At 42.2% G+C, this 23586-nt stretch overlaps 1 protein-coding gene across 3 annotated transcripts in view; it reads left to right on the top strand.

Moving 5' to 3' along the window:
• The first annotated feature begins 311 nt into the window (after positions 1-311).
• Positions 312-23586, top strand: part of LOC121880178 (F-BAR domain only protein 2-like) — a 291016-nt gene continuing 267741 nt past the window's right edge. For 2 of the 3 annotated variants that reach the window (XM_042387304.1, XM_042387305.1), the window contains exons 1-4: positions 320-414; positions 11778-11869; positions 13256-13472; positions 16568-16669. In XM_042387304.1, the coding sequence (XP_042243238.1) occupies positions 385-414; positions 11778-11869; positions 13256-13472; positions 16568-16669 (441 nt within the window). In that variant the 5' untranslated portion in view covers positions 320-384. Of the gene's footprint in view, positions 415-11777; positions 11870-13255; positions 13473-16567; positions 16670-23586 lie in introns of all 3 variants that reach the window. The other variant, XM_042387303.1, reaches the window with a different exon arrangement.

Below are 23586 nucleotides of genomic sequence, written 5' to 3'. Positions count from 1 at the left end.
AATCACGACCTCATGTATCGCTTTCTATGCTTAGCATGTTATTCAACGTAATGAGCTCTGGTGTCGCCTATCGCCCTGTTGATGTTAATTGCCATATTGCAATCATCGTTGATGAACTCATTTAATTGATTTATATATTATCTACCCCTATTTATTCTACAAATTCATAGGAGTTTAATTACTTAACTTATTTTCATGTTTACATAAAATGTTATATTACAAACAACAGTACTTGTAACGAAAACATATTACTGTGTAGTGTTTTATAATATGGCGGGGTGGTTCTCGCTTAACCACGCAACACCTCGCGAGACGTCGCCATATTGGCAGTTTGTTATGATGCAGGACGGACAAGTATTCAACGATTAGGGATTTGTGCACAGGATGGCAGTCGACTTCTGTGACTACTTTTGGGTAATGTGACATTTGGATTTATATAGATCTGTGAAATAAGTTAAATAATACATTATCGGGAAGTAATTACAATAGTCGGGAGTAATGTTTACGTGTGGTCCCAGTAATCTGATCGTCAGCTGATCCACCCACTAGTAACCCCACACTTGCCTCGCCTCCCTTACTACCACAAACTACCTCTTTACTGTACTAAACCTCTGTTAGAAAGTAATTTTGTGACTTTGGCATTATGTCATGTCATGTATGCCTGGGATTTAGACATTTTCTGTCATTCAATTCCCTATGAAACGTGTTTGATATGCCACTACAGTGGGGTAAAACAATAATGATGACACTTCATTTTTTTCAATGAGGTACATTACTCAGAGTTCCTTATTAACTAACATAATTCAAATGGCTTAATTTTTACGACAGGGGCACCACTAAACTGGTGATTATTAAAATTTTGTTTTGGGACTTGTTACTAACACAGTAGATAATGAATGTACTTTACTGTAGCTCTAAAAATAGAATATAGTTAAGGTCAGTGTGGGATAAATGTCACCAGGGATTTGAATATTGAGTCATAAGTGGTTAGATACAGAAAAAATAAATACAAAATATTTCTTCTATAACGTTTCCGTCGAAAATGAGGCACAGTGAAGATATAACTTACCTTAAGTGTGAGATACCGGAGGATATAGTGATGCCACTTGGAAACAATGCAGAGAACCTAATAGAACCTGACCGAACATACCCATAGGTTGGGTATGTTAGGTCAGGTTCTATTAGTTTCTATGCATTATCATGTTAATTTATGTGTAAAACAACTTACTTTAATGATGAGGTTAATATGAATCAGCAATGGTGAGGAGGAATTCATGGAAATGTTCACCATCATTTATAGGAAACGTCACTGACACTGATTTACACTGTGGACACTTTACTGACGATGCAAGAACACCCGCAAGACTATGACGTAAAAATAAAACTACCACTGATTGGCCAAATACAAAATTCCAATTTTCTCGAAAATTATAAATTTCCGACGGAAACGTTATAGATTTTTTTCTTCTGTATCTAACCACGTATGACTCAGTATCCAAATCCCTGGTGGCATTTATCCCACACTGACCAAAGATAATTAAGAAATGACAAGTAGTCCTTAACCTTTGGTGCTATGGCGAATTGATGGTCATTTTTCGTTAACCACCCATCACCTTTTTTCACATGAAAAAATATATTTTTATGCTAGTTCTTGCTATTTTAGATGGTTTCTGACATTTATCTTTCGGCTAATCACTTTTTTTTTTCCCCTCTCACTTATTCCCACCCCCCTCCCATCCCAATAATGTTGGGGCCCACGTTGGGAATGCAGGGTTTTGGGTTGGGGGGGGAGCTGAAAACGATTGATTTTCACCAAAAATATGTCAGAAATATCTAAAACACCAAGAAAACTAGCGAAAGCAAATATTTTTCATGGGAAAATAGGTTAAAACTAAACTAGGTCTACGTACTACCCTAACCGGTATTATTTTACTGGCGGATATAGCGTGCCCCAAAGTTATAAATGACTGAAACATTTAGATCTCCCTATTCTGAGCATTTTGTATCCCATATATACCTGGCGGAAATGGATAATAGCGACACAATTGAGTTTAATTGATTTTACGTACTTTTCAGTCTTCGTCTACGTGAGATGTTATCGTCGTGAAAGCGAGCTAATTATGAGCTCATTTACATTACTCATGCGGTCGTGACCAATGTTGTATCAATCTCATCATACATATTTTTTTTGACCAATCAAAATTGAATTTTTTCAAAGGGAGGAGCCAAGGTACGAATTTGAAGGATTTCAATTTCAATGGCCGTGGCAGAGGTTGGGTGTAAATTGCGCTCCTACAATTATTTAAAGTTTATTGCTGAGTTTTACGAGAAAGACAATCAAGCTATCTAATTCCTATGTAATCACGGTGTTCTCCCTACGTCTGTTGAATGCTCACTCTGTAAATTGCCATTAATTTTAGAAAGAACAAGCATCAGAGGTTGAACCTGAACCTATCCCTGGTCCTTTCACTTCTAACTAAGGTATTGTACTCTACTTTCGGACATGGCGCGCCCCAAAGTTTAGAACTACTGAAACATTTAGATCTCATTATTTTTAGTCTTTTGAACCCCATTTATATTAGTTGGAAATGAATAGGATAGGTTAGGTTAGGTTAGTTTAAGCTAAGCCTACCAGGAGTCTGCCAGCTAGGGGTTAGATTAGATTAGGTTTTGTCTGGTTAGGTTAGACTACTCGTTTTCGTGTTTTCCCCCACCCAAAACCCCGATTTCTCAGACTCCCTCATTATCGATGGGAAGAGGGGGGGAAACGAGCAATTTCCACGAAAAATGGGAGGTCATATTAGTTTAAAACACACCAAAATACACTGGAAAAATATATTGGTCAACCCCTAGGGACTTAGGTCGTAAGGTAATAATTTACCCCCTAACCTTACCTGACCTTATCTAACAGGCCAAATCCTACTTAGAATTCCTGGAAAGTGGAAAACCGTCTCTGATTGGTCAACCCAGAAGCTCAGTGTTATGTAGTTTCTATCCACCCATGCATCAAGGTGGGCTAACACACAAACGAACGAACGAGAGCGACGTTGCGTGTCACCATACATCAAATTGGGACCTAGAAAAATTTGTGAATATTAAAATAAATAAATTGTGAATATCACATTTAGTTTTGGAATGCCCCACTAAATTCAAGTACTATATTCTTTCGTTTCTTGGAGAGATCTATTAAATGGTAAGAGAAAAAAAATCGTAAAAAGGTGATGAGTGGTTAATGAAAAATGGCCGAATTGACAAATACTCAAACTGAACCATTTTTTATTTTTGTCAGAGTTAACCTGTATATAAACTCTTAAGTGATGTTTTTTGTCAGATTTCCAGGGGCATGGTGACCACGGCCTACGTGCTATTTCTAAAGCAGACAGCTCTGACACTGGTCCTGTTAACTACAGTTGTTAACAGCAGCATAATCAAATTATTGATGTTTTACTGTATAAACAAATGGTGTTACAGTATTTTTGTTTCACTCCCATTGGTTAGAGCAATTTTGGGTTCACCGGAAGACATATCTAGTCAATTACAGCAACTTTTTCGGTATGATTGCAGTTTCGGCTAAAACATGGCCAATTGTTTTAACCATCTCCAACCTTCAGAGCTCCTTATTTGTTGTATTTCTAATCCCATTTCAACCAGGGGACAAAGAATAATAATGTCAGAAATGAATTTTAAAGTTTTTCCATTCCTTGGGGGGGGGGGGGAAGTAAACTTAAAACGTGTACTTCCTCAGGAAATAAAGGTCAAATTCGATTAAATCACACTAAAACACACAGGATAAACTAATTTCTAAACTACTAGGGCATAGTGACCGAAACTACAATTTTCCCACTTTTTCAAATACCACATCCGTCGCAGATGGATAATAACCGAGATTGTAAATTCATGTAGGAAGTTCACATAAAATATCGCACGGCCATCGGGTTGACGTTATCTATATGAGAGACATATACTGTAAGTAGATTTCCCGAGAATTAAAATGTTGCCATCAGAGAAATCTGGTGGGTCTAAAAGATTAGGTTGGGCTTTGGTTAGGTTGGGCCTTGGGTATTATTGCAGTACAGTACTCGATTAGAGCAATTTTGTGTTTACCATTAGTTATATCTCATCAATAGGAACAACTTTTTCTAATAACACTTTCATCGCAAATGGATATTAACCAAGATAGTAAATTCACATAAGAAATTAACGTAAATCTGCGTTACCGCAGATTTACGTTAATGCTTGGTCTCACCATACTCTCACATCCAAAAAAACTGTAAAATTACACCATGATGCTTCAACAAAGTCCCTTTCTTTTGTACCAGATATCAAAATAAGTACTTTCTGTTTAATAAGACAGTGACGGCTATGAAGTTGGGCAGGTTTTTGTGGTTGGTTAGGTTAGGCTCTATGGGTGGGTGATAACTATAAGACGATTTATTTGCGACAGAAATGCAGGTCAAATTTGTATGAATCAGACCAAATACCATGGGGAAAAAGCAAAAATATAGTATATGGTCAAACAGTAGTTGCAGCTGAAACTAAATTTGCCAGGCTGTGGTTAGATTTTGCTTAACTTAGGTTCTGTTTTTGGTTAAGATAGGTTTGGTTAGGTTTTAGTTAGGTTAGGTTGGGTTAGGATATGTAAGGTCAGCTTCCATTTTTGCTCTACCCCCACCCAAAAACCCCAAATTACCACAGGTCCCCCAAGATTGTTGGAGGGGAGGGGGGGATAACTCAAACGGCTTATTTCCGACGGAATTTAAAGTCAAATTTGGATGAATCAACCCAAATGCCATGGGAAAAATAGATTTGTGGTAAAAAAAACAATTGGTAGTGAAATTGCAATTTGGTTTACACAAAGCAAATATTTTATCTTTTGTGCAAAATATATGTTGTTTACATTCAAAATATTCCCTGACCTGCAAGGAATCCAGAAATGTCAATTATATTATCCTAACTTTAGTCTGAGGTATTATTTATTACTAAAAGTTAAAATCTAGTTTTTTCACCCAACATTTCTCTGGTAGGGAGGGAAGGTGGGGGGGAGGGTTGGGACGGACCGACCATCTGGCGCGATTGGAAGAGGGGGGAGGCAAGTTGGGGTACTTTGATTGACAGATAGTGTCATGAAGAATATTTTTTTTTTTATTAACTGAAGATATTTGTTTTAGCTCATAAAATTCATACAAATTACTCGACCAGAATATAATTTACATTGTTGGAATTCTTACAATATGATGATCATTTTGAATATAAACATCATGGATTTTGCATTAGACATACAAATTTTAGATCTAATGTAATAATTTGGTTTACACAAAGCAAGTATTTTATCTTTTGTGCAAAATATATGAAGTTTACATTCAAAATATTCCCTGACCTGCAAGGAATCCAGAAATGTCAATTATATTATCCTAACTTTAGTCTGAGGTATTATTTATTACTAAACGTTAAAATCTAGTGTTTCACCCAATCATTTCTCAGAGAGGTAGGGGCCAGTGAGCTGGGAAGAGGGGGGGGGATTTGAGTCCATTATTTGAATGGACATTAACCTGGCGACTGTATTTCTCTTAAATATTAATTGTGTGAGCATACCATCATAAATTTAGATGTTATTTTTACTACAACATAGGTATTGTGTCGGAAAAAGTAGAGTTTGGGGGTCGGGCCAGTCTCTATTGGAATTAATCCCATATGTTCTGTTGTTCACTTTACGCGGTTTTCACTTTCCGCGGTACCCTGTGGGTTCAATTGACCGCGTAAATCGGGGTACTACTGTAATCCTGAAGGTGCCTGGGAGCGCGGTGGGTGTTGAGGGGTGGAGGTGGCGCTTATTCCTGATCATCGTTTGTCCACTGCCATCCAGGCGAATCAGGTACTGTCTGGGGGCCGGTGACTCCACCACCACCCCTGACCAGTCCCACTGCCCCAACTCCTGGTTCTGGACTCTTACCCGCTGACCTGATATGAGTGGCGGGAGGTTGTGGGCGGTCAGGTTGAACCTCCATGACATGTTCTCACTGGTGCGCCCCATCGCTCGTTCCCTGTTTCTCAGCAACCTCCCCAGTGCCTGCTGACGTTGTAGTGCTGCCTGGCGGCGGGCACCGCATCCCTTAGCTGTCGTCCTGTCAAGAGTTGAGCCGGGGATGCATTGGAGTCCTGCAGGGGTGTGTTCACACCTGGCACCGACGCCTTTTTTTGCTCTACATCCACGTCTATGCTGGGTCAGTACAATGACTGCCTGGCCCGCTGTAGCATGGAGTCGCTGCCCTGGTGCCCTGCGTGTAGGTTCTTAAGCACTGAGCGTCTCAGGGCTGAGGGGATCATGAGCCATAGATGTCCATCATAGGCGAACGCGACCAGGTCTCCGTGGCATGACAGGTGCTGCCACATCTTGTAGAAGGAGCGTAGAGCGAGCGGTTCGCCATCCTTACGGTCCTTCCAATTGCCGGCCAACACGCGAGTGTGTAGCAGCCTGTGTTCGTCGTTGCGCCCGGCCTCTTCCTCCACAAGACGCTGGTCTACGACGAATGCGTCTTCGCCCTCCATGCCACAAGCCGAGGCAACCACTACTGATGCACGCATGGCCTCGTCGTCCTGCCTGTCAGACTCTTCAGGTTCGCCGCACAGTATAGGGTACCTTGAGAGGGTGTCGGCTATGCAGCTGTTTTTCCCTTGCAGGTACTTCATGCGAAATGAATACATCAGCGTCTTCTCCTTAAGGTTAAGTATCCGTGGGTTGCCGATGTCCTTGAGTTCCTTGTTCTTGAAGATCTTTGTCAGCGCGCGATGGGTAGGGGCCAAGGTGAGGTCCGGGCACCCAAGCAGGAACAGGCGGGCCTTCTTTAGGCACCAAGCAATGGCTAGTGCCTCGCCCTCCAGAGTGGAGTAGTTCTTCTCAGCTGGCGTCAGGTGGCGACTTCCGCACGGAGTCAGCTTCCAACCACCCTTGCAACATAGGGGTGTCTCTAGTGTCACGCACTGGCAGTACTGTTGCAATATAACAAAGCCTATTCCCTGTCGGCTGTAGTCGGTGAGCGCCGTTGTTGGCCGTGCGACGTCGTAATACCTCAGTCCCTCCACAGCTAGTTTGCCCACCGCCTCTCCCGTCTCTTTGAGAATCGCCTGAAACTGGCTCTCCCAATATACTGTCTAGCTGGCGGGCTTCTTCAGTAAGTTGCGAAAGGGCTCTATCAGGAGCGTGACAGCGATGAATGGGGCCACCTGGTTCACGAGGCCGAACCAGGATCGTATGTTGGTGATTGAGGGCTTGGGTGGCATGCTTAATTCATTGATGCTGCTGATGAGGTCCTGGCTTGGCTGGTCATCCTCCCAGTCGAGAAGGTAGCCCATGAATGTCACGCTCCTCCTGCAGAAGCGGAACTTGTCGGGCCTGAGAGTGACCCCACCCTTCGCACGTCCTGAGGAAATTGTACGTGTGCCAGAATGTGTCAGCGTTGCTGCAGTCGTATATCAATGTGTTGTCGACGCACTTCATTTTCCTTGGTACGCCTGCCACCATGTCGTCGAAGTGTCTGGTGAAAGCGTCCTGCGCTGCACAGTGGCCCATGGGGGTGCACTTTTAGCAAAATCGGCCCCAGGGGATAATGAACATTGTGAGTCTCCTGCTCTCGTTATCAAGTGGAACCTGGTTGTGCCCCTAGTATGCGTCCGCCACCGTCTTGAATGTGCGCTTCGGGAACTTGAGTCTCGCACTGACTCACTTCATTGAGGCGCTGAAAGTTTAACGTCCTGCGCGACCGCCCGGCCTTTTTGGGCATGACCACCGTGCGAGAGCACCATTTCTCCAACGAGCACAGGCTCGATGAGGCCCCTCCTCACGTCTTCCTCGAGTTGCTGGCGAACCTCGTCGCAGAAATGGTGGAGTATTGTTGCGGGCGTGTGCACCGTTTACGGTTTAGCGTCCGGAACCAGGTGAATGGGGTGGGGAGGTCCTTGCTTCTCATGCAGGGGGGTACGGTTCACCGCGAATGCTGTATTCCCGAAGTGCTCAACAAACCACTAATCCAGCCTCTCCACATTCTCTTCTTTCAACTCGCACGGGGGCGTCGTGGGACGGGCAGGGGTGGCTGGGCTTCTCTTCGATAAGTCCCGTGGCGCTGACTTCTGTAGGTGCGCTGGGGAAGTCACGCTTCACCAAGCCAAGCCCTCTGTACACAGACAAATACAGGTACAGAGACTGGATGCCTTCCACAAAACACAGGCGCGTCCTGGTTGTGGCGCGTCCCACAGTGACTTGGCACTCCTTGCTCCCAAGCATGTTCACGCCCCCTCTGGCGATGTGGGTCCCATCCAGGTGGTGTGGGTCTAGCCCAGCCCAAGAGTGTGGACGTGTTGCAGCCCGGCCAGACACACCTCTGCGCCAGCGTCTGCTGTGGCGCGCAATTGCCGCGCCTCCTCCACCCTGCTGCAGCAGATGGACACCATTATTATTCTGCCCACCATAATAAAGTCAAACAGTCAGTATTTTCAACAATGTTTTTACGTGCCTTGAGAATTTGCAGTCCGGAATTCATCGATGAGGAATACAAATATATATATAATATTGGCTCAAACCTTAAATACCCTAGATCTTTCATAGACAAATGCCTAAACATTACTGAGAAAACTTTTTATAGAACTGATCCCAAACCCACCCATGACCATAAGAATATCTTAATATTACCATTTCACAAAAATTTCTCACACATTCCTTCACAACTAAAAACCTGGAACGTCAATGTGGCATTTTAAAACTCATGCACTGTTAAACAAATGTTAATCAAGAACTCCCCCAACAACACAATTGGTTGCATTTATAAAGTTCCTTGCAAGGAATGTAATATGTTTTACTTAGGCCAGACAGGTAAAGATCTTGCAACTAGAATTAAACAACACAAATACAGTGTTAGGACAGGCCAGGAATCCAATGCTCTGTTTGTTCATTTGAGGGATAACAAGCATTGCATTGACTGGGATAATGCCTCCTCAATATTACCATGTAATTCAATTGATAGTAGGAACATCATAGAATCTAGTCTTATTAAACATACCGAAGCATTCAACATGAATTTGAGTAACGGCATGTACAAGCTGGACAATTTTGTAATTAAGAAGATTTGTGACCAGGTGAGAAGGCCGGGTCACCTGACCATCTGACCTGACCACCAACCGTTGTGTGCTATTTAAAGATTAGTAGGGTCATTACCTAATACCTGACCATTGTGGACCTGGTCTCACCCTTCTCTGTATATATACACCTTGATTTGTATTTCTCTCTCTAGTCTGTACTCACCCCTGAAGATGTGAATTACACGAAAGCGCTTGGGAACTTCGTGTTTTCTTCTTTCCTTGTGGTTATCAGCATATATATACATATATACACACACACATATACACTATATATAACCGGTCGGAATTTACTGGACTATTAATTTTTCACTTGATTTGGGGTTTATTAATTATTAGATGGAAATTGCAGTGGAAGCGCCCCTTTGAGAAAAATCCCGAACCAGCACAAGAACACTTAAATTTACTAACAAAATGAATTCTCCGTGACCCTTGGAAGGATAGCGTCTGTGACTGGGATAAATGAGACACTCTGTAAAATTTAGACACTTATATTCCCTCCAACACTACAGACACAATCAAATAATGGTACACCAATATGCGCACCTCTTAACCTGAACTTAAAACACTACTCTGGGGAATAAAAGTTATACATGATATTGAAATTATTAGAAACTCAGACAATGCCTCATTAGACAACAATAATTTTAAAGTACGTATTACGAATTGTTGCTTGCACACATGAAACAGGCCTTAATGGCTTTCAACAAAATAATATCAACCACTGAGAAAATGGTATTAAAAAAATAGGAAATTAATAACTCTACAATGAATAGGCCTTAAGGGCACTCAACAAAATTATATCCAGCACTGAGAAAATGGTATAAAAAAATAAGAACTTATTAACTCCACCCTGAATAGGCCTTCAGGGCACTCAACAAAATTATATTATCCCAACAGATACACACTTCCTAACCTAACTTAAACACTACTCTGGGGAACAAAGGTTATACCTGAGATTGGAATTATAAAGAAAAATTAAATGCATTAAAGGAACTAAATCACAGTATCACTCTGGTTTCAATTAGTGACACAAACATTAAAAAACAATATTATCAAAATTATTTAAGAAATATTAAACTACACACATCAAGATAATATCAGTAACTGAAAAAATGGTATTAACTACACCCAAAAATATTATCACTGTTATTAAGATGTTACTGAGTCCACCAATACCTGGGAACCCTGCTTCACCCAACTCAACATACACCCATAATAAGGGAGATAAAATGTTTCTCTAGGTATCCCCTAGACTCCTGGTCTCAGTGTGTGACCATTAATTTACTCAGACAGCCTCAGTGTACTCTCAGGGCATCCATGGGCGGGGAGAGAGAACGCCAACTGGTGAGTATGGCCAGTAGGTAATACTTCTAGCTGACTGAGGACACGTGGTGTTGTGCACCCACGTGGTAAGAACTGATCACCCAATGCTGATGCTGGTCCCGTGTCGTTTTAGTTGTCGGGAGCACTCGTTCACTCATGAGATCCTTTGCTACCCCGCTAACCAGTGACAAGCCTGCACTGATCGTTCCAACGGCGACAATCGCTAATCACCAACCATCAATGGCAGTCTCAAACGGCAGTCACTCTCTAGCAGTCAAGTGGGTTCTGACGGAAACCTTGTTATACTGCAATGGCGCAACACAGATGACTAGACCACGAGACCGTTTTTGTGGACGGACGCGCAGGGATGTCCTGTCTGTCCGATCGCTTTCGCGTGATTGAGGACTAGCCAGCCTCGCGTCTCCCCAAGGCGTTAGCTTAGGCCTAAATGACATATTTTCCGCCTAACTAATAACTTTCTTGGGAAACCCGTAACATTATTCAGACTGATAAACTAGCTATGATAATTTCAAATTTAATAATAGTCCCTTAACTTCATGAATCGCATCATTATTAATTCGGCAAACTACATTCAGTATTGTATAGGCCTAGTTCCAAAAGCTCTCACTACGGGCAGGAGCGCTCTCTTCCTTAGTCGACCTTGAAAACTCAGTATTGCCCATGGCGCGGTTTTTGAAATCACACTGAAATTTCTGAATATTACATACATACATATACAGGTTGTACCTCTCCAGTCCGGCATTCTGTGGTCCGGAAACTCCCGTGGTCCGGAACGATTTTAGTTTGTCCAATTAGATAGCAGTACCTGATATATATATATATATATATATATATATATATATATATATATATATATATATATATATATATATATATATATATATATATATATATATATATATATATATATATATATATATATATATATATATATATATATATATATATATATATATATATATATATATATATATATATATATATATATATATATATATATATATATATATATATATATATATATATATATATATATATATATATATATATATATATATATATATACAGTATATATATATATATATATGTGTGTGTGTGTGTGTGTGTGTGTGTGTGTGTGTGCGCTGCGCGGCGCGTGCATGCGGCGTATGCGGCGTGCGCGCAGTTGTGCGCTATTCCCATATTTTATCCTTCAATAGTCCACACGTTTTAAAGTTATCCTCTTAGACATTGTTGAATGCTGTGAAATTTTAATATATTGTGTTGTCTGTTTATGAACTAACATACTGAATTTTATTTTTCAGGGGGAGGAACACAATGGATGGAATGTTTTATACCAGAATATGAAGCAGGGACAGACTGCTAGTAAAGAGCTGGCTGAATTTTTCAAGGAAAGGTAAGACTTTTTAAAGTCAGATACTGTAAAACTAAAAAGTACTCTTGCATCATTCTAATGGAATTTACTGTAATAGGTTTCATTTATGGTCATTGGGATATTTGTCAAGTGATCATTGGGGTTCCTTTCAACTGTACACCCCCAGTGGAGGCAAGCAAAGGCAGCCTGGAGTAGTCAATCACATTCCCCCTTGGCAGTTGGCACAGTTGGCCAGTAAGAACGGTCCTGGGGTGGAGCTCATGGTGAGGGAAACACTACCCGGGCAGCATGTATACACATATAACACACCACATGTTACAATGATGGTACAGGAAAGTATTTCTTGGTACCAGAATACGAAAGATATTGATTTCCAGAAAAACAGGAACTCATTCTCAATTCCGATTATCAGAAAATTGTGGTAACCACATTTCCATTATTGGGAGATATAACTGTATCTTAAAACTATATTCTGTGGTTTCTTGTTGATATACCTCTTAGTAACACCAAGCAATTTCACAGTTGATACATCCATTGACTCGTCAATCAAAATGTTGTACGAAACTTCACCAACATTATTGCAAACTCAGTAAAATGAGGTCCCAATACATTTACAATGAATTATTTGCACTTTATTCTATGTACGGTTGTTTCGTATTCTGCTCAGGTTTACTGTCACTGAAGTCTTTTGCAAATTTCAACTAGATGATCTGCCTATAAAGATGCTGTATGCTCTGCAACAAACATTGCTAGCCATCCCTCAGCCTTACTTGTAATTCTAAGCTTTGTAATCATTTTCACATATCATCAGTCACGTTTTGTACACTGTCGCCTCTGAGCTCAATAAAATTTTGTGGCTTTAGCCAAATAACACATTATAATTGGCATGCTTGTAGTGAAGGAGTTAAGGGTTTAATGGGGAAAATTGACAATTTTGGAGCACAAACTCAATGTTTGTGTCATGAAATGGGTTTTCCAAATGAAACCTTTATTTCTCAAAGTTCCCAAGTTAATTTGTTAGTGAGAAGTAGATCTTGTTTTCATCTTCCATTTTCTCCTTCATTGTTTTGTGTTAAGTTCCCATTCAGTCATATAGTTGAATCTGTTCATATAACTTTGTTCTTAATAGCCTAAACACTAATTCTTCCCATGAAAAAAAAAAAAAGAGGAGCACTTACCAAGAGTATTGTACAGGTATAAAAATCTACCATATGAGAAATTGTCTTCTAAAATCAACTTCCATCATTAATGAATAATTATAAACAATAATATTCAGTCAAAAGTAACCCATGGACAATGGATATTCATGGTAAAGTTACTTGGTTATTTGTTTGGTTGAATTTCCAGAACAGTCTTTGAATTTTTTTTAAATATAATACAGCTTTAGTTATTTGTTTTGTTTTTCAGGTGGTCCATTGATGAAACTTACTCAAAGTCTTTAGTGAAGCTTGCAAATAAAGCCAGTACTAACACTGAAAAGGGAACATGTGCACCGATTTTTGTTGTGCTGCGCCAGTCGTCAGAAAAATTGTCTAGTATACATTCGCACACCGTCCAACGTGTACAGGACTTAGTTAAGGAGGTAGCCAAGTATAATGATGATCTACACAAAAAGCATAAAGGGGTAAGTGTTCTATAGTTACATAATTTTCCACATTTTCAGGCACTAGAGGCTTTTGGGAATGTGATAGTCGAGAGTTGAACATAAAAGAATGTATGATCCTTTTTTCTGTACTGTACCCTGTACAGTACTGGTCTTGAGTGACTGGTTGAAAATCAATTTTTTCTGAACCAGAAATATTAAAATGAAATCTAAAAATGTAATAAATTTGAAAGTTGGCTAAACCTTCCCAATCATACCAGATTTCTCAATAGGAAACATTTGGTGTATCAGTTCACACAATAGGAAGAAAGTTGGGGGTCTTAACTGCCATAGAAGTATTCACACTCCTTGATCCTGTTTTCTTTTGATCTTGGCCAGACAAACAGCCTTTCCAGTCATAAAAACATCCATGACGGAAGCTGTTTCCCCTAAATTCCTTATTACACTTATATTTTGTTTGACTGGTGGTGGTGAAAGTTATTGTTTCATGTAGAACAAAATTTAAAAAATTAGTGCTTAATGACCCTTGCAATTGAAGTACAGTCACCCAAGATTCAGACTCGTGAATCTGAAGCATTTATTTACAGAATAATGCATCACTGTCTACTGCTTCGGGTTCATGATTCTGAATCTCGGGGTTCGTGGTTCAGGAGGAGAGGAGACAGGACTATTGTGGGTGACTGTACGTGTACGTGACCATACGATTTCGTGCTGAAGTAATGATGTACCCGGAACTCTCCGATAGCCAGAATTTAAATTTTCTAGGAAAATAATTACCAAAGCATGAATTTTCCGGAAAATTACGGCTTTGTGAAAGATTTTTCGAGGGGCACACTTTCCAGAAAATTCTGAGAAAATTTTCCCGATACCCTGAAAATTCCGGGGATGGGGGAAATTTTTTCTGGGTTTGAGAGATGATGTAATAGGCAATTTCTGGAACTTCCGATAAAATTTTTCCGTTACCCAGAAAATTCCGGGGATGAGAATTTTTTTCCGGCTTTGAGAGAGTCGTCTCGTTACCCGGAAATCTCTCATTCTCGAAAGTGCTCTGCACCAATTGTTCCTGCTAATGGAGATATCACTATTTCTAAATGAGTTTATTCATAATCATTGGGATGACCGTTTCTGACGAGAAAGATATTTAGCTAAATTTCATAAAGATACATACAGTCTCTCTTCGACTTACGACAGGGTTCCTTCTCGATGACCAGGTAGTAAGTCGAATTGGTCGTAAGTCGAAAATGTGAAAATAATACAGATACATAGAAACTCTAAAATGGGTGTCTCTTTTTCTTCTCTGCACCACGAGAACTCTCACTTTTACGCTTGCCAGCCATTTTAAAGGGAATTGCAAACGAAAATTTTGTTAGTACACAGCGCAATCACTAATGCCAGGACTCGAAAATGCGTAATTTGAAAAATATTTTATACAACCATGGCGGTCGTATGTCCGGGTTGTCGTAAGTCGAGTATGTCCTAAGTCGAGGAGTACCTGTATATTCATTATTTCAAACATGAGCACGTAGGAAGTTTATCAAATCTTATACATGAATTAACTGTTATACTATGGTAACAAATTCACGCTTTCGGAAGATGCATTTAATATACAGTGGGGTACGCTATAACGAATCTAATTGGTTCTAGAACCTTGTTCGTTATAGCATTCGTTCGTTATAGGATTAATCCGTTCCAGGCCCCCAAATACAACCACTTAACACTGAAAAATATAATATAAAATTGTAAAAATTGTAAAAAAGTGCATAAATATGCATGTAAACCCCTGAAATAAAGAATATCATTAATATTTGTAATATAAAAACAATAAATTAGTAAAAAAAAAAAAATTTTTTTAAATAATGTTCGTTGTAAGAGTTTCGTTCGTTATAGCATTCTCAATTTTATAGGTAAAACCGTTCGTTATAGGAATATTCGTAGTAGGATCCATTTGTTATAGCATACCCCACTGTATACTTATTTTTACTCACAATGAGGCATACTAAGACAAACTACGTATCAGTAAAATTACATTATGCAAAACTTACATTTCAAAAGATCAGAATCACACTGAAATATTACACTGCCCCTGAAAATTGGTGGATGAGTGTGACAGACTGGGGAGCTTTGCCGTTGGAGCCATCAGCCGAGGCGGGAAGAAATATGAAGTTGTTTGCAGTCATATTTCCTGCCTCTGCTGATGGTCGTGTAATATTTCAATGTGATTCTGATTTTTATAAATGTTAGTTTTTGCATAATGTAGTGTTACTGATATGTAATTTGTCTTAGTATGCCTTATTGTGGGTAAAAATAAGTATATATTAAATGCATCCTCTGGAAGCGTGAAATTACCACCATAGTTAATTTATCTATAAGATTTCTGATAAACTTCCTACATGCTCATGTTTGAAATAATGAATGTATGTATATTTATATAATTTAGCTAAATATCTTTTTCGTCAGAAATTTTCATCCCAACGATTATGAGTAAACTCATTTAGAAATACAGTACTTCATTACTTCAGGACAAAATTGGACAGATTTGCGACAGCCATTCAGTTGTAACTCTTGAGGAGAGAACGGAGCATCTCTTCTCCGCTGGGAAAAAATGCACTATAGTCAATGGAACATTTACAGTACTTCTACTTTTTGCAATTCTAACTGGCTTTTGGTAATATGAGCTGCTTGGTGGAGGGTGTTTAGCTAGAAATGGCAAATTGATCCAGAAATTGTAATTTTGACCAGAACCCATAGCCATGTGGCTGAGATACCCTCACTTTTCCCTTAGGTTCATGATTAGTCAGCTGGAATCTAAGTGAGAATATCAAATTAGCTGTAAAATCATAGATAAGGCCAATAGCAGTTGCACGAGGTCTTGTATTGACTAGCAAGTTTGGCTCTAATCAAACCTTTGCTTCTGATCTCCCTCTTTTGAGGATAATGGTTGTTACAGAGCAATGGGAGATTAAGATGGCTAAGCCCCCAAAATTGCCTAGGGCAGAAATGAGAACCAACTGGTTCTAGTCTCTACTTGAAAATTGGATTTCATTATTAATCCTTGCATTTTTCAACTAAATTTCTTACTAGTCATATGCTTCAATAAGGTGTTTTATTTTTCATAGGTAAAAGATGAGGAGAGCCAGACAGAAGAGATTGTGAAAAGTATCCAGACCACAGGGGGGCTGGCTCAGAAGGCTCGTGAAACTTACAGCCAAAGATGTCAGGTTAGTAAAATTTTTGTATGATGATAAGCTCATTTTACTGCAAATCATATGTGTGTGTAAAATGAGTCTCTGGAATCCATAACTCAGTTTTGGATATAACCAATTTTCCAGAGTATTTTCAGATCTAAAATTCTCCCCAAATCTTGTCAGCATAGGTCAGTCAGCTCTTGGCCCTCACTATTCTCTGATCAGTCAGAAAAAAATCTCTAAAAACAGATGCAGATGTGAGTGTTGTATTGAAAAATGAAAACATTAAGTGCCAGTACTTAGTACAGTAAACAAAATAAAATGGAAATTCTCCAAAAATTTGATAAGGGTTAGTCAGCAAGTATGCTTCATGACCAGTATGGTCTAAGAACCACAATTACAGAAGCCTTGGGTATTTTGTGAGATAGGAATGGAAATTGTTTGCAAAAGAAAAAACTCACAATACAGTATTCTATGTTTGTCTTTGGTACCCCCAAAATGTTCTATACTACTGAGGGTATACACAAACACTTGTTATCTTGAAAATAGGTTCTTATTCTCGTACGGGAGATGAATACAGATGGACAAAGAAGCTCGCTTCCACACCACAAGGACTAGTGATCTCCACTCTCTGTATCACTCCGCGCTGGCATGTACAGATGCCAGCATTCACAAGCTGAATACATAAAATGTAAATATGATAATTCACATACATAACATGGTGCATAATAAATGGAAGTATTACATAGGATTAATACATGTTCTGTAATACTTTACTATACATAATTAATAGAGTAATATAAGAATACACAGCTTAAGGTACTACTTCGTGTCCATATTATACACCTCCCTCCCCCCTATACGCTCATAGTTTCATCTTGAGCGGGCCTTTTGTTTCTGAGTCGCTCGGACGTGCGGAGTACCGGGGAAGAAACAATGTGGGGATGGATTTACTGTAAAGACATCAACATTAGGGGACTCAACTGGGGAAGGGTCAACACTAGGCAGCTCCACAGGTCGGAGGAAATGACGGTTCCTCCACCATACTCTACCACTGGGAAGATGCACTTGGTAGTCCCTGGACCAGCCAATACCCATGACAACCCCAACCTTGTCCCAGCGGTGAGATACCGGATCTTGAATCCTGACCTGCTGGCCGATACTCAACCTGGGAAGGGGGCGGGCATGACAGTCATACCGAGCAGCGACATCTGCGGCTCGTTCTGCTGCACGGCGGTCACATTCTTCAGTCTTGGCTTGCCATTCTTGAGAAAAAGACTTCGGGTGGGCAGGAACACAAGACCTGAGATGATGTCCATATAGAACCTGGGCTGGGGAGCGTCCGGTGAAGTTCGGGGTGTTGCGTAACTCTAACAAACCTCGATCGAAGTCCTCGCAGTCGATATTTCCTGAGGGTGACACCTTAAGGATCAGGTGTTTAACAGTCTTGACTGCGGCTTCAGCGTGTCCATTCGCCTGGGGGTAGTGGGGCGAGGTCACGACATGACGGACTCCCCAACGGTCCATGAAGTCCCGGAACTCGTGGCTGGTGAACTGGGGTCCTCCATCAGTCCTGAGGCGGAGGGGAACACCAACTTCTCTGAAGTAATGTCTGAAATTCCGGATGGTAACAGTAGCCGTTGTATCACTACCACAGGGGATGACAACAGGCCATCCAGACAATCGGTCGGCAATGACGAGGAAGGACTTCCCTGCCACTGCAAAGAAGTCAGCCGACACAGACTTGAAGGGTCTTGAAGGGTTATCGTCGCACATTAAAGGTTCCTGTTGCTGGCTGGGTTGCAGAGTCTGGCAAGGCTCACAGGCACGGACGGTGCTTGCAATGTCCGCGTCGATTCCGGGCCAAAATACAGTCTGCTTTGCCCGTCGCTTGGTGGCCTCCACTCCTCGATGGCTGTCGTGAAGGCGGGTCAAGGTACGGCGGCGTAGGGCAGCAGGAATGACTACTCGTGGACCATACAAGATGAGGTCTCCATCACAATAGAGGTCCTCGTGTATCTTCCAGTACGGGAGTAGCGATTCATGAAGGTCGTATCGGTTAGATGGAAATCCCTGGGACACACAGTCGACGAGCCGGATGTAGGAAGGGTCGGCCCGGGCTGTGGTGCGGAGATCTTCAAGGGTCTTGTCTGCATCCGGTGCTGTAGACTCTTCTGATGTGAAGACGGCCTTCAATGAGACTACTGACTTGAGGGATGCAGCAGCTGTAGAACACAACATCTCATCCTCTGGGGTGGGGCGACTGACAGGGGCGCGGGACAGGGCATCTGGGATGCACAGCAGCTTACCGGCACGCCACACAGCCGTGAAGAGATATGGCGAGAGCTTCTCTTTCAAACGTTGAAGGCGGGGATTCTCTACTGCATCCAAAGAGTAGTGGTTGATAATAGGTATAAGAGGGCGCTGATCCATGAAGAGGGTGAAGTGCTGAAGTCCTATCAGGTAGAAGCGGCACTTCGCCATCGCCCAGACAACAGCCAACATCTCCAGCTCAATCGTGGCATATCGGGTCTCAGCGTCCGTCAGGAACCGGGATCCAAACTGAATTAAGCGGAGTTGTCCACCGCTGTGGTACTGCAGAAGGGCGTAACCAAAGCCGTAGAGTCTGGAGGACGGTGGGTAGGGCTGGGTCATAACAGGCGAGGACAGGTGGACTTAAGAGGGTCTGCTTGACTCGCTGGAAGCCCTCTTGATGATCTGGGGTCCACAGGAATGTCCTCCTGGGGCTCAGCAGGGGGCGTAACGGCTGGGCTGCGGCGGAGATGTCAGATGAAAATTCAGCCAGCTGATTGACCAGACCCAAAAAAGAACGGAGGTCTGTCAGGTTGGCAGGGGTTGGAAAATCCCTGATTCCACTTAATTTCTCCGGGTCAGCTGCGATACCTGATGCTGAGAGAGTGTACCCACAGAAGTTCACTGATGGTGCGGCGACTACAAACTTGTCAGCGTTGAGGGTAATCCCGTACTTTCGACATCTGGTGAGAACTTCATATATTCGGGAGAGGTGGGCACAGTAGTCTTCGTCATGGAGTAAAATATCATCAACCACCTTGACACAATTCGTGACTCCTTGAAGGGCCACAGCACCACGTTGACAGAATGCATCGCCCGTAGCGGCAAATCCCATGGGGCCTCTGCAATACTGATATCTTCCATATGGTGTGATGAATGTAGTCAAATGCTGGTCTTCTTTGGCCAACTCGATCTGCCAATAACCACATAAGGCATCTATCGTTGTAAAAAACTTCGCCTTCGGGTCCACATTTCGAACAGCTGCGAAGGGTGTGGGTGAAGGGTGGGCTGGACGGGAAACTTGCTGGTTAAGTTTTGATAGATCGGTGGTGATCCGTACTCCACCACGAGGTTTGGCGACGGGGACGAGAGGGTGACACCAAGGTAAAGGTTCGTCTCCGGCCGGCTTGATGATTCCCTGAGCAACCATGGAGTCAAGCTCTTGTCTAACTAGCTCCTTGTAGGCATGAGGAATCAAACGAGGGGTGTGGATGGCAAAAGGTGTGGCACCATCCTTAAGATGAATCTTCACAGGTGGACCCACCATCGGCTTGAGTGGTGTGGATCCTAAAGATTTCTTCGTAACCAACACGTCAGCAAACTCCTTGAGAAGGTAAGCTCTTGCATCAGAAGGGGACGTGTTATTAGAGATAGGGAGTTCCTTCAACCTGTTGACATGGGTGACCTTTAAAATAGGTTTGGGGAATTCCTTGGAAATAATGGCCAACTCTTGACAATGGCCATATGATAAAAGCGGAGTCGGGATCCCATCACGAACATCAATCTGGGCTGAGCAAGACTGCTTACCAAAGGTAAAAGTAGCCCAGAAAGATCCCAAAGCTGGAGTCATCTTGGAACCATCAGCTGTCAGTTTCGTTGTCTGAGGAGGGGGCTGTAGGTTGCTCCGGGGTATTCCCAAACTTGCTAAGTGTTGTGGACCAATTACTGAGAAGTCAGCACCGGTGTCAGGTAACATCTGAAGACTGGATGACAAGTTGCCGTGAGAGATGACGACACTGATGTGCTGGGGCGTCGTGTCTGTGGAACAATGCACACGACGGCAGGAACGACTGGACACAGCGTCTTGATGCTTGCCAGAAGGAGGGGGCGCGCCAGCACTACCTGAGGATGACTTCTTGGATCCTTGGTGGTGTCCTCTCTGTGTCTTCTTACGACAACATTTGTCATAATGGCCCACACGACCACAAAGTCTGCACTGAACTTTGCTAGCAGGGCACTTGACTGTGTAAGCCCAGTGACCCTGGCGGTCGCAACTTCTGCACACGCTTTGAGCAGCTGGGCACTGGGAGGCATCATGCTGTCTCGTGCAGCTGTCACACAAAGCTGCTGCTGCTGAAGGTGTAGCTGGAGGGTGAGGGGTGGGGTTACCTTGCTGCTTCTTACCCTTTCTGTAGGAAGACACCGCCCTCACCTGGTCAGGTTGTGAACGTAAAGCTGAAGTCGCACACCTGGCGGCCTCGTACGCTCGACATTTTGTAACTACATCTTGAAGGGAGGAAGTGGGGTCAAGTGAAATGAGACGCTGAACTAGCTCTTCGTCTCGAATACCCGTTAAAATAATTGTCTTGAGTTGTGTCTCTTCACAGACTTGAGAATTTCCAGGACAAACATCAACTTCCTCTGAACATCTCTTGAGTCTTACAAAAAATGCATCAAAAGATTCTCCATCAAGCTGCTTACATTGGAGGAGTTCTCTACTTCTAAGTGCTTCGTTGCGCTGTCCCTTAACATGTTCCTGTAACTTGTCAAGCACGGCCTCTACAGTCAGAGTTGTCGTAGGAGGTACTTGAAGTGTGTGCTCGAGAGTACGTTGTGTCTCTAAGGACAAGCACATACGAAGCTGTATCATCTGTTTAGGCTGTGGTAAACTTGACAAGTCAACCATTGTTGCATAGTCTTGCCAACGTCGATGCCATTCCCGAAGTATCTGATAAGAAGCGTCAGACTTCAGAGAGGGAGGCGTGTGTACTGCAGCCTTTTGAGGAATTGTTGAACCGACTCTGGGAAATGAGGTACCAGTACCTCTAGTCGTATCAGCATTAGTAGTAGCAGAAGAATCTTGTACAGTAGATCGTTGTGGGGAGGCTAACAGGGAAATCAAGACTTCAAATCTGGCTTGGTCCTCTCTTCTTCTCAGGTCATCCTCACTTCTACGTATATCTTCTAGTTCTCTGCGTCTTTGTTCATCTTCGTGGCGTCGTCGTTCAGACTTTCTGTACCGAATTTCTTCCTCTTCTCTCCTTGCAACATAGTCCTGGCGTCGAGAAGTTTCCATCCACTTAATCAGTTGAAGGAGATCTGTGGACGCAGGCACCGCAGAAGAGCTTGCTCGCGCTGAACGAGGAGATTCTGTGGGTGATTGAGCGTTGTCACTGTGGGGAGCGTGGGGCCTGAGTGTGGGTGGGGAGAGGTCTCCCAGACTTAAATTCATAACCCCATCGTCCAGAGTATCATTTTGATCCCTGTGAGACATGCCGACAGCTTCTGTACTCTATCTGTGCAAGAGACCGGGTCAACCCCTCGTAATCTATGCACAGAATTACAGAAGTCTAAAGTAATTCGCAAGAATTTAATATAAAGTGGGCCTGTGAGTGCGTGTGTGTGTGTGTGTGTGTGTGTATGGCTCGTTGCCGGGAGGCTTGGCCCGCTGCCAGATGTAGAGGCAGCTGGGCAAAGTCGCAACTGAACCGAAGTTGTCTTAATGCACGCTGCTCAGTTACCCAATGACCGTAGGCGGGAGGGGACATACTGCTGGGCCGCTCCCTCAGTCATCTGACTGCAGTTTGCACAGACAATTCTGATTAAAATACACAACACAGCACTTCACAGAACACTTCACTTCACAGCACAGCACTGTACACAGCATAGCACTTCACAACACTGTAAGTCCTGAGGCTTGTAGTCTGGCTGTAAATCCTTGGCGAAGCTGAGACGCCATTAACACAGTCCGGCGGGAAGGCTAAGTTCACTCTGAATCTCACTGAGAAATCTCACTGCGCCATCTATGTTTGTCTTTGATACCCCCAAAATGTTCTACACTACTGAGGGTATACACAAACACTTGTTATCTTGAAAATAGGTTCTTATTCTCGTACGGGAGATGAATACAGATGGACAAAGAAGCTCGCTTCCACACCACAAGGACTAGTGATCTCCACTCTCTGTATCACTCCGCACTGGCATGTACAGATGCCAGCATTCACAAGCTGAATACATGTAAAATGAATTATGTAATATGAGTAACCTTCATTATCACATAACATGGTGCATAATAAACCTGGACCAATATTACATAGGATTAATACAGGTTCTGTAATACTTTCCACTATTACATAATTAATAGAGTAATATAAGACCTCCCGACTAGACCACGGCACAGCTAAGCAGACTCTCCCTGTGATGGAGGCAGCCCAGCCAAGCAACTGGGCCTACAGGGTACACGTGAGTCTTGTCAGAACGTCCAGGGTGATTATATAATATATATATATATATATATATATATATATATATGTATATATATATATATATATCCCTTTAAGAAGTGATATATGTGTATTGACATACGAGATAAGATAAGCGTAGTGACGCTGTGCAAATAACATCCAGGCCACGCTACCAAGTTTCCTATCTTTACATTTCTACTCCTATATATATATATCTTCCTCTTCTCTGTTTATTCTGTCTCATTACATTCACATACATAACACGGAGTAATACAAGGAGAATTACAGGCAATGACTGTTATATGATGGGTGTTAAGGACATCAAAAAGCCAGCGATGGGTGATGGTTGTATATTGATATTAATAATTTATGGGGGAAAAAAGAGGTTCCATTCCTGAGACCCTAAAGAGCTCAAGCAAGTTTTATATACAGTGGTCCCTCGGTTAACGAGCA

This window comes from Homarus americanus, unplaced genomic scaffold (genome assembly GCF_018991925.1).
Source record: "Homarus americanus isolate GMGI-L3 unplaced genomic scaffold, GMGI_Hamer_2.0 scaffold30108, whole genome shotgun sequence".
NCBI classification, from domain to species: domain Eukaryota; kingdom Metazoa; phylum Arthropoda; class Malacostraca; order Decapoda; family Nephropidae; genus Homarus; species Homarus americanus.
This window is presented reverse-complemented; position numbering and strand designations above follow the sequence as displayed.